The sequence below is a fragment of the Lineus longissimus genome, chromosome 4 (genome assembly GCF_910592395.1).
Source record: "Lineus longissimus chromosome 4, tnLinLong1.2, whole genome shotgun sequence".
NCBI classification, from domain to species: Eukaryota; Metazoa; Nemertea; class Pilidiophora; order Heteronemertea; family Lineidae; genus Lineus; species Lineus longissimus.
In genome coordinates, this window is record NC_088311.1 from 5,193,089 (window position 1) to 5,203,951 (window position 10,863).

At 42.5% G+C, this 10,863-nt stretch overlaps 2 protein-coding genes across 3 annotated transcripts; one reads left to right on the forward strand and one right to left on the reverse strand.

The window, feature by feature from the left end:
* Positions 1-323: 323 nt before the first annotated feature.
* LOC135486282 (uncharacterized) lies at positions 324-3,551 on the forward strand. The gene is made up of 3 exons (XM_064768965.1): positions 324-1,408; positions 2,168-2,343; positions 2,564-3,551. The coding sequence occupies exons 1-3, from the start codon at positions 366-368 to the stop codon at positions 2,746-2,748; spliced, it is 1,404 nt and encodes a 467-aa protein (XP_064625035.1). The 5' UTR covers positions 324-365; the 3' UTR covers positions 2,749-3,551.
* On the reverse strand, positions 3,119-7,574 carry LOC135486283 (TLC domain-containing protein 4-like). 2 transcript variants are annotated; one of them, XM_064768966.1, is made up of 7 exons: positions 7,354-7,574; positions 6,630-6,791; positions 6,031-6,120; positions 5,545-5,603; positions 5,180-5,268; positions 4,767-4,843; positions 3,119-4,246 (listed from the first exon to the last, which is right to left on the reverse strand). In XM_064768966.1, exons 1-7 carry the CDS (start codon positions 7,362-7,364, stop codon positions 3,943-3,945), a joined length of 792 nt encoding a protein of 263 aa, XP_064625036.1. In that variant the 5' UTR covers positions 7,365-7,574; the 3' UTR covers positions 3,119-3,942. The 2 variants fall into 2 exon arrangements, with proteins under 2 accessions (XP_064625036.1, XP_064625037.1); XM_064768967.1 differs by having other exon boundaries at positions 7,241-7,367.
* Positions 7,575-10,863: the final 3,289 nt, after the last annotated feature.

The window sequence follows — 10,863 nt, forward strand, 5'->3', positions numbered from 1 at the left end:
ATTGAGGTATGGTGAATAGATCCGATCTGACGTCACCACTCGAAATACTAGTACATCAGTTTCACTTTGCCTATAACAGTATTAAACAAGTCGTACATCTTTTGATCATAAAAAAAGCAGAAATAGTTCTTAAAGGATTTCGTAGATGCGGTTACATGTGATGATGTGGCATGTATTCCATGAAATCGAAATTATTTAAAAATCGGCCACCTGTCGTACTTTCTTTTCCTTTGTTAATACACAACAACTGGAAAATTTTCTGGGATTTCCATATCTTGAATCCCATGCTACTATTCATAGCCCCATATATATTGAAGCGTTCATTCGACATTCGCATTTTAGTGGACAGAAACTGTTACCCTAAGATGGAATCTGCGGTAGATTCTGTCGTTGCCCGGCCACGGATGGTCTTCGTTGAAGGGGAAGAGTTCGATCTGAGGAAGTTACCAGAGCAGTGTAAGATCAGCAACTGCCTTCGCAATTGCAAAGACGAGATCGAGGATTGCGGAATAGTACCAAGGACCTTGTCGCAAACAGTGGGTAATGCTGTGATTTTTCTTAAACTTGCTGTCTTCTCTTTCGCTGCTTGTGGTAACTTCATTTTGCAAAATGAGATTTTCACTGCTTGGTTTAACACAACTAAGTTGCTTGGGAAGATCGAAAGTAATTTTCTACGCATGAAAATCGGCATGTCGGACGCTTTGCAGAATATGCATATAGGATATGTGCACGCCTGGGAGGGACATGAACAACTTGCAAAAAACTGCTTTAGAACTGCCTCGGCTAAGATGCAGGAAATGCGTGGTTATCTGCCTGGGTTGCTTGCTGAAGTTAGCGCTATCTTGGATAACCTGAATCAACTCCGCGACCGGTATTCGCTGCAACGCCAAGATATTCAGAGAGAGTTCGATACGAAAGTTAACCGATTGAAGACGGGAAAGAGAAATTTAACACAGAGGAAGAGAGAGGAAGAAAGGTCAAGTCGCAGAAGGCAACAAGGGAAAAATGATGACATTAATCGGTTACAAGAGCAGAGTAGCTTCTGCAAATGGTTGTACGGGACTGAGCAAGCCATTGAGCAACTGAGGCACGAAAGGGAGCAACTGGAAGCCGAATTGGCCGTTAATAACCAAACGTATGACAACATCATCAACAGGCTTGCAGCAGAATGCCAAAGGAATGCTGAAGACGATGCTGTCGTGAAAGCCATTCATGCGGCCATCACGGCTGTAGGGCATGTCAGGACCGGGCTACTTCAATGTGAGGTTTTCCTAGAAAAAGTGTCTGACCAGCAGCTGAGGACATTGTCGAGAAGCATCGTGATCCAGCCGGAACAGCCGGGACAGAATATTAGAGACGTCATCACCTCTGATTCGTTCAAGTTGAATATGGTGTTATCCTACTGCCTGTAAGTATATAACCTCACTGAAACTGTGGCCGCCCCGTCCATTGGGCCTATTCTGTTCATGGGTGAAAAACATAGTTGGGTTATGGAGGTATGGGCAGGAAGAGAAGACCGACCAATAACTACGACACCACAGTAAACTGGGCATACTTCGTGCGCGATATACTTATTCAACGTATTGAGCCGGTTGAGGCCGGGCATCTGTACACAACGCCTTATTTAGATGTATTGATAGACATAATATGTGAATGGAATAAGGTGTTTCTCAGACTCTACACTGCCAATATTGTGCAACTCAAACCCAACTCATACTTCCTGGTTATAATAGCGGTAGGAAAGTAGGCCATCTGCCATGTCTGCCGTCTGTCCCACCGATGAGTGCATCAACATTCTTTATCATTCAAGCAAATCAAAAAAAGAGGGGAATTCCGCAACAAATTTTCCTTGCGCTTCTTTATCGCAGGGGAATCAATAGTGATTTCAAAATGTTTACAAAGTGACTCTGGCATGTGCTACTTTTGCTATCGTACTACTTGATCACAGGCGTAAAGTTAGGCTTAAAAGATTCGACAAAATCTCTGTTGGCTCTAAAATGGTGTCACACTGTACAGAAATAGGGCTGTGGACCACCAATCCAAAGATCTGTTTTTCGAATCCCAGTCAAGGTAACTTGATTTTTCTGTACTAATTTCATGTTTTCGATCAACAGACTCTTTATTTGTTCAATCCATGATAGAATGTTTCATTTTTATTTGTTTATAGGTTTATGGCCCTTGAAGATGTATTTGGTTCCTGCGTCCGTGAAATGCATCAGTGCACTAGCTACTTCGCCCGGGAGATGACCGCCAATCCAACGCAGTGCGAGGCAAGGGCGCATCTTGCGGACCCCCTCTGGAATCAGGCCAACAACAACTGGTTGAACCAAGACACGGTTGAAGGTACTTGACTGGTTGGTGTAAAGAATTGCCCTGTATAATATACAAGTCATATTCTTCACGCCTATAAGCACTGGACTGGTTGATGTAATGAACTGCCCTTTACATGCCATATCCATCATGTTTGACGATACTTGACCGGTTGATGTAGTGAACTGCCCTGTACATTCCATATCCATCATGCTTGATGGTACCTCTTCAGATTATGACGTATTTATTTTAGATGAAGGCAGAGAGCTACCGTATCGTGAACGCCCTAATGGAGCAGATCATCAAATCGATAATCAGATCGCGGATCGACCCTTGAACTTCAACTCTACTTTCAACGTAATCCTTGGTATCGCTGTCTTCCTTGCTGTCAGCTATATGTTAAACTATTGCTTTGGATTGAACTCTATGTCTCCATAAAAGAGGCTAGCGCGGCGCATCTCTTAAAAGTAAAGATTTTAACTGCTTTTGAGATTTTGAAAAACCACTATTGATAATACATGTATGTATTTGTTGATTTCGTACAATGATTGTACAGATTGAATAATTTTGCTAATATATATATATAATTCGCTGAAAAACCTCTACCGGTGCATAGTTGTGTTGGCTGAAACACCAAGGTTTACATGCATTTACAGTGATGACTGATGGTTTAGTCTTCGTACACATAAGGTCCTAAGGTGCACAGCAATCATTCGCCATATTTTAAGTCCACCATGTTCCTAACGACCTCCAGATATAGTCTACATCCATCAATGGTGCCGCTGCCAATCAGTTTTTTCAGGAGCGATTTACACAGTAGCAATCAGAAGAAGATGTGATACTTCGTAACATTCTTCAGAATTAACTTGAAAGCTGAAGAAATCGTCAAAATGTGACAAAACGTGTATGACAATGTTCTTTAAAAGAATTGTCTGGCTTTTGTCGTAGAACGATATTCGATAGCGCATTGGAATTTCCCCTAATCCTGCTTTTGAAAACCAGTCCTGCCTAAAACGTACACGTACATTGCGTTTTTCAGTCATTCAGCATGCACAGTAGAGTTTTATAATGTCCTATATGTTATTGACATATCACTAATAACAGGTAGATGACATTTAAAGTGTCAATTATCAAGGACCGCGTGTCAGTCCGTTATTCGTGTGTTCAGTCTTTCTATATACCGTAGTTATGTTTGTATGTGTGTTGGAATAAATGGCGTATCGGTTAAGAAATTGTCGTTCTATCTTTAAACTTTACATCAGTAAGTTTATCTGCCTTTTGGCAACATTTTATCTGAAACGTATGATAACAAAAGTCGGAACAAATTAAATGAAATGAAATGATGAAAGATGTTTATCAAAAGTTCACACAAGGGTGGTGGTGAGTGAAGCTTATACACTGTATTGTTAATGATTCATTAAAACTTCTGCAGTAGAATCCTTGCCGAGGATTTGGAATTAGTTCAGTTACGAGATATATTGTACGCGCGACTCGTATACTGCTGACAAGATACCGCCGGTAGGTTGTGTCGGAAGCTTGCACAGCCCAGTCCCAATCTTGATTCCCGCTGTCAAACTAAATGTGGTGGCGATCCTTTTCCAACAGTGGTTCCTTCGTACAAGTAACCACCATTTAGTCCCGTTTTCCCTTTTTGATCTCATTGCCTTCTACATGTACTTCATTGCTTTTCCTGTCCCCAAATAATCCTCTTCTGAACGCGGCCAGAACCTTCGAGTACCACCAGATGTTCAACATGTCCATCACCGCTCCACATACATGCGGTAGCACCGCCGTAGAAGCACCTTCATAAACTTTATAGTAGTAAAATGGTATAATGCCAACCCTAAAGAAGGTGTACGTTAAAAGTATTATAACTCCATTGCCGATGTAGAGTTTTGAGTAAATTGGGTAGTCAAGTGGATAACGGAGGATCCATCTGAAATGAACGTACAATGTCGTACAATTAAATTTCTTGATAAAAGGTTCTTTCGAAAAATTTCGTGCCTTGGGATCACGATTCAAGCACAAACGTTTGTGTTAATAAAATTCGGAGTCGAACAACATCTTCTTCATGTGACCAAGGGCGACTTTTTCCGACAGCGTCGGCTACCTCCGGGGTCCCCGGTTTCCTCCTTTATTACTTTGCAAATCACGCGTGATGGTTTGTGGAGGTGATAATTTCCTTGTTGTCGCTCATCTCGAAACTCTTAATACAGGATTCGGGCAAGTTGCATGCGGCGATAAAACGTCAAAATGATGATGATTGTCAGATGGATAATTTATTTGTCAGACAGGGGAGCCCTAGCAGGGCATGTGGTGCAATGCATTAGTATTACAGGTGCAGGTTTCCACCCGTTTGGGCAGTATTTAAGTACCCATTCGCTTGTTCACTGTCGCGGAGAACGGAGTTCACTAGCCATACCAGTCATGAGAATTCTAACTTTGAAATACTCTACCTTAGGTTGACAAAAGGCACTGCATATTCCGACAGCAGGCGGAGATACAGGTAATAATCAACAGTTGAATTGATGAACTGAAAGATAAAATCATTGAAATATGCACCGAGTACATTTGCTTGATGCGGCTTCGTAGAAAATTATATCAAACAAACTGCCGTTACTTTGAGTCTTACCATGGGTGTGTTTGGTGTACGGATGAACTCCATCCAGGCAATGACGAGAAGAAACCGTTGAGATCATTAAAAAAGTACCGATAATGCCACCTTTTCCAGACCGTGAGAAGATCAGTAGCCTTCCAAAACAACCTCTCAGGTGTCTTCTTTTAAATTGGGCAGTACAAAAGGAAAATCTGCACCAACATTTCTGTAACCCGAAAACTTTGTCATAACTTGCAAGAACATGGAACTTACCATACAGTAGAAACCGCACACTATGACTGAGGAATGATGGATGACATAGGGTGTTTCAAAGGTTTTTTTCACGACCATATGGCGCAGATCTGTAATAGGCGAAGATTTTATGATATCTGTCTGCAGGGTGTTGTGTATCCTACTTTAGAAATAAAATGTCCATGACATGTTGGACCGCTCTGCGAAAACTACATTTATTCTTTGACGCCGGCGGTTTATTTTTCCCCTTACCACGCATGCGCAGTTTAAAAAATTCAGGCCTTGCGTTGAACACTCGGAGAGTAAAATAATCGATATAGGAACAAGGAGAAATGTGAATATATGTAAGATCTGGCGTGTTACCATCCCGCCGCTTATCTACGAACCTGCTATTTCGTACCCAACTATGACTGCATAGACAATTTTCATGATGAACGATTCGTCCCTACGAAAGAAGAGAGAGAGTACATGTATGTGATTTTGCCGGGCACCGGGTACGGGCCAAATTCAACACTGTCACTGAGGGGGTCCACTAACTATTGACTTCTGAAAACGAATGATTCGAACTCAACTTTTTCCCCGGGATTTGTTCTCAATATATACAGTAAGCCCAGCATTCGAAGATAGAATCTATGATTCTGCTTATCCATTCATCATGTTCATGGACTGAACCCATTTCATCGTAAATTTACCAGGTGCTCATTTAAATGATTCCTCAGATGTTTTATACGCGTGTTTGCGTGCAGCGGCAGTTTTCGTGATATGGAGTGTACAATGTACGGCATTGACCACATGACTTAGGTAGTTTTGCCTTGCAGCCCAGTAAAGCGACAGGATGACCGCAACGAAAATCGCAACGTTGGCTTCATTACCTGAAGCTATTGAAGAATGAATCTGGCTCGGTCAGGGTAATGATGGTGGCGCTGGTAGCCATATAGATGGCGTGGACGGTTGAACACACTCTGAGGAGAGAATATAACAAGATGACGACATATGATACGCGGGTGTGGTAAACTGCACGCTCACGAATAAAGATCTAAAAATGCAATGAAAATGCCGCCAGCAGATGTCAAAATATCATATTGCAAGTTTACTGGTACTTTGAATTTCATTAGACAAGCACATGTTTAATTCAACTTACGTTGATTCGATCTCAATGCAAATCAATTACCCTTATTGCTGTGGCATATGGTTATGCACATGGAGATGTCAGACACAATTCATATTTCAAACAGTCGATATACACGTAGCCTAAAATAGCCAAAAGTATACAGTACACAGATGTCTTGATTTACTAAGAGTGAGAATTTCACTTCTGCGTATGTTTTAAAAGTTGGCTGTATATATTGGCCAAGACCTCGCTGATGCGATATGCATGCAATGTTGGGCCTACGGCCAAAGGCTGCTAGTTTTTATAGCATTAATATCGTTTCCAACTACATGCAGCTCGGGATGTAACATGACCACCTACTTTCCGTCCCATTCTAATCTTACTTGTCGCGGCAGTGTTTCATATTTCGGGCATACCAGCGAAGAAAAGAAGGGGCCAATGAAATCCTGCACAGCTATGAATGTGATTGCCGCGAGACACGTCCCGAATGAGTAGAATGTTAAGTCGTCCATCATCATAAGACTGAAAAAATCGGTTACAAATAGGACTAATAAACCAAAATGACAGAAACAAGATGTAGCAAGAGCACATTTTAATCAGACGGACTTGTTTTGTTTTAAATACTCATTTTCGATTGGGTAATTTCATTAGACAGTACAGGAGTAGCATGATAGAGAGCTTATGATTGGCTACAGCAGCCTACGACTGTATTGCGATGACGTCAAGTCATAGGTAACTTCACAAAAATGAAGGAACAGCAAACATTACAAGTCAAATTTTAGACAAAATCGCTCCCAAAGCATGCGATTTGAACAAAATTTCGTCAGTGCTTTAAAAACTAAATTGTGCAGAGAGAAAATTCGATAAAATGTCAATGATACAAACAGGAGATAGCCCGCCCATTTCAAAACACACCTTTTTTACTCTGTGGGTGACGGGCCGGGCCGCAAAACATAAAAAATCAAATTTACCTTGGCACTGTTCCACAATAATTTGCCGTAATCCCTCAGAATCGATTGCACAAAAACAAGTGAGAACAATATTTGATACACAATGTAGTCGTGGAAAAACTTGCGGTTCCTACCTCAACAACATCTGTGATCCGTTTCCACAACATCTGTGATATGTCCTTTGGGCTATAAAATATGTAACAAAATCATCTACTGTTTGATATTGCGTTCATCCTTATAACTGATATATACATTGTGTGCTTGTTGCACTTAGTCTGTGACTTTACATATTAACATGTATATATATATGGCCATCCTGAAGTTCACTTAGGCCAAAAGGGTTATTGTCGTCCTGGGTGATGCACAATATCACCCAGCCTCTATCTGGGTGATGCATAGGTCTCACTAGCCAGTGCAATGGCCGGGCCTACCTGGCTCCACAAATGGCGCGACGTCATTTCATGCATACCCCTGTTCAAGTGGCTGTCGACCTTGCAGTATATCACTCTCACACATAAACCTATACATTTCTGAATAGCTTGCCGCTTCTAGAATACATCTGGCCAGCTTTCATTGTTATCAAGTAATTCAGTCATGAGAACATGGGGGCAGCACAATACATGAGACACCCTGTACATCGATGAAAATTTTGAAAATTTCACCTTGCCGCCTTATAACTTGACAATTAACATGGATGGTGAAATAATATTTTTATAAACTTCTACTTATCACCTTGAGAAAGCCAAATAATAACAATTTTAAATTTTGATACCAAAATAGGGTGTCGTTGCGGCTTTTCTTTGAGCATTTTGACCGCGAAGTCTCACCTTGAGAACATGTGCACTCTGACAGGAACCAGTTCATGTCAAAATCCGATTGAGCTATACATAGCATGCGAGGCCTGGTCACTGCGGACGTGCACAGAAGAAGCTGATATTTTCCTCAAATAATCGTCAGAGCTACCTCTTCACAAAATACCCAGGACACCGACATTTGAACATGCAGCAATAGCGATATGATAGGCTCATCTGTATCCATGGTAATCGCCTGAGATTGAAGAACTTTTTTTTTGACCAATGTTGACCTGATCACCACTGGCTAGTGAGACCATAACATCACCCTGGGTGACATTGTGCATGCACAACATCACCCAGGGTGATGTTATGCATTCATTTCGCTATTGGTGACGGGGCGGTGACGGAGGTAGGCACCGCAAGTTTTTCCACGACTACATTGTGTATCAAATATTGTTTGCCAAAACAACGGCTGAATCAACACTGACATACTGTGAGGACCGAGAAATCAATGATTTTAGGAACTACGGTTAGGGCTTGGCCGCGCATGAATACAAAAAAACCCTCCCTAATGAGACCTGAATGACTTCATGAAAGAACTACGCCATCGCCATCTTCAGGGATGGCGTAGTTCTTTCATGAAGTCATTTGAAGTTCTGAACTACGCCATCTTCAGGGCAAGGTAGGAACTGAAAAGACCTTTTCTGTCATCTGTGCATCAATATCGGGTACGGTGAGACCGGCGGCTCCGTGTAGATCTTTTGAGACTCGGTGTATGTATCCTGCGCCGTCTTGAGAGCCTCCATCGCAAGGTCTCGTGTATTGTTGTATCGGCTGTCAGCTCCAGTTGCACTGAAAACAAACATAGTTGCAGCTATTATTTTGCTCTCAAGCAGATGTTGTTGTTGTGGCTGAGATCACTCACAACCAGCCCTTTATTGGAATACTCAATGTAACTGAAAGCGAAATCCTCCAAAAGATCTTGTGACTGTCCTTGCTTGGATATCTTGTGCATGGGGATGCCAGTTGTGGAATCTTCCACTCAGCAAACTGTGCATAGTTGTCGCAAAATGATAATCGTGGATCTGAAATGAGAACCCAGAAGATGAAAAATCTATGTGACTCACTTTTGCTCGAGCTGTTCAACCTGATTGGAGACTTCTCGTGGTTTCTGCACGGACTGCTTCGCAAGCTCGAGGGCCTCTTTTGATGTCTTTAGAGCTTCGTCTGCAACCACCACGGTGGCCTTTGAGGACTTCTCTTGCCTAAAAGAATAACGCACAGCTAAGTTTTGGTCCGACTATCGCATGTTCTGTGCAGCATCAGCTTCTGACCTTCACGCTTCAAACTACCATTGGTAACAGAAGCTGTCAATAGTCAAGTTCGATGCGGCAAATAGGAGAGGGTCACTGAGTCAACATATTGTCGTCTTATGGGCTAACAGTGTCCTCCTTTCAAAGGTCAGCTGAGGCGAGTGTGGAAATATTCAAAACAGCAGTGGCGGATTTAGGGGTCCCGCATGAGTCACCCCCCTTTGATATTTTAGGGAACCTCTCCTCAAGAACCCTCCCCCTCATTTTCAGTATTGCACCTTCGGCTCTATCATGAGTTCTCATTGGTGGGGCAGCGCCCCCCCCCCGCTTCTTTCCCAAATTTCTGGATCAGCCACTGCTGCAGAGATGAGATGTTTCAAAAGAATACATGCATGTGCGATCAAGGAAGTTTCGATAGAGAAAAATAACTCACCATGGTGGTGTTCACCTCGTATCTTGTGATAAACCGGTTGGGCAGCATTGGGTGTGCTAGACAGGACAATGTGTCTGGCGTCTGCAAGAAATGAAAATGAAAAGATAAGATAAGATTGTACATTGTATCAAACAATAGTCGCAAAATTTGGGGAGAAAAAGTTGTGGAGAAATCAGGCTGAACTCACCAATGTTGAACCAAGTGCTTCGACTTGGCGTCGACACAACTGAACGCTTGTGTTCCCAAAACCAGTTTGTCATACCAAGAGCACAGCCAAATTCAGTATTGAGTACGTTACGTCAGAGAGGTTACCAATTAACCACTCATCTATTCAAATTGTGATTTTCAATCAAATTCATTGACCCATACACGAAAATGCTCACGATATAAAGCTGATTGGTCAAATACTGAGGTCACGGTCGGATGAACAGGAGTCGGACAACAAGTGACATAACTTCGCGGAACTTGGCTTTTGTGGTATTTTTAAACGAGTCTACGTGACGTAACATGATTGTTGAAATTTATAGCCAGCAGTATTCACACATGGCAAATTTTCTTTAGTTCAAGTTCAAGTTTGCGCACCGAGCGATTGAAAGTGGTCCGTTTTCGCGTACGTTGGGTGCGCTCAGATGAATTATTGATAGCTTATGCTGCTCCGCCTGTCTAGCTGAGAGTTATGGCTGGTCAAATCTCTATGCTGTGGCCACACCCAAAACTTTGGGGGAAAAATTCCCAAAAAATACAAAACTTCATAATTTTCCAATATTCTATTCCTCTTATTTCAGCTCACGACCGCGAAGCATAAAAAAACGTCATCCTGCTCGTGAGTCGCCTGTATTAGCAGAAATAGCAGACGATGACCACATCAATCTTGTGCTCACAGTGAGTGACTAACGGATTCCCGGGCTCACTGTCAGAGGGGATCCCTGCCCTGGAGAAGGATAGCGCCATCGATCGATGCTTGCGCATGGGCCGCGCGTTGGCCGATCCTGCATTCATGACGCACTGCACCACCAGTTACGACGTCTATGGTAGGCGGGAGGGGACATAAATCAGAATATATCGGCCAATTAATTACTTGCGCCGCAGAGGCCTCCCGCGAAT

What these genes read in the sequence shown, in the direction of transcription:
- LOC135486282 (XM_064768965.1), top strand. Translation starts at nt 366, where the DNA reads ATGGAATCTGCGGTAGATTCTGTCGTTGCCCGGCCACGGATGGTCTTC. An exon ending in ATGGTGTTATCCTACTGCCT is followed by an intron (nt 1,409 to 2,167) that starts GTAAGTATATAA and finishes ATTTGTTTATAG; the next exon opens with GTTTATGGCCCTTGAAGATG. An exon ending in GAACCAAGACACGGTTGAAG is followed by an intron (nt 2,344 to 2,563) that starts GTACTTGACTGG and finishes TATTTATTTTAG; the next exon opens with ATGAAGGCAGAGAGCTACCG.
- LOC135486283 (XM_064768966.1), bottom strand. An exon ending in AGTTGGGTACGAAATAGCAG is followed by an intron (nt 5,269 to 5,544) that starts GTTCGTAGATAA and finishes CGCCTATTACAG; the next exon opens with ATCTGCGCCATATGGTCGTG. An exon ending in TGTGCGGTTTCTACTGTATG is followed by an intron (nt 4,844 to 5,179) that starts GTAAGTTCCATG and finishes TTTATCTTTCAG; the next exon opens with TTCATCAATTCAACTGTTGA.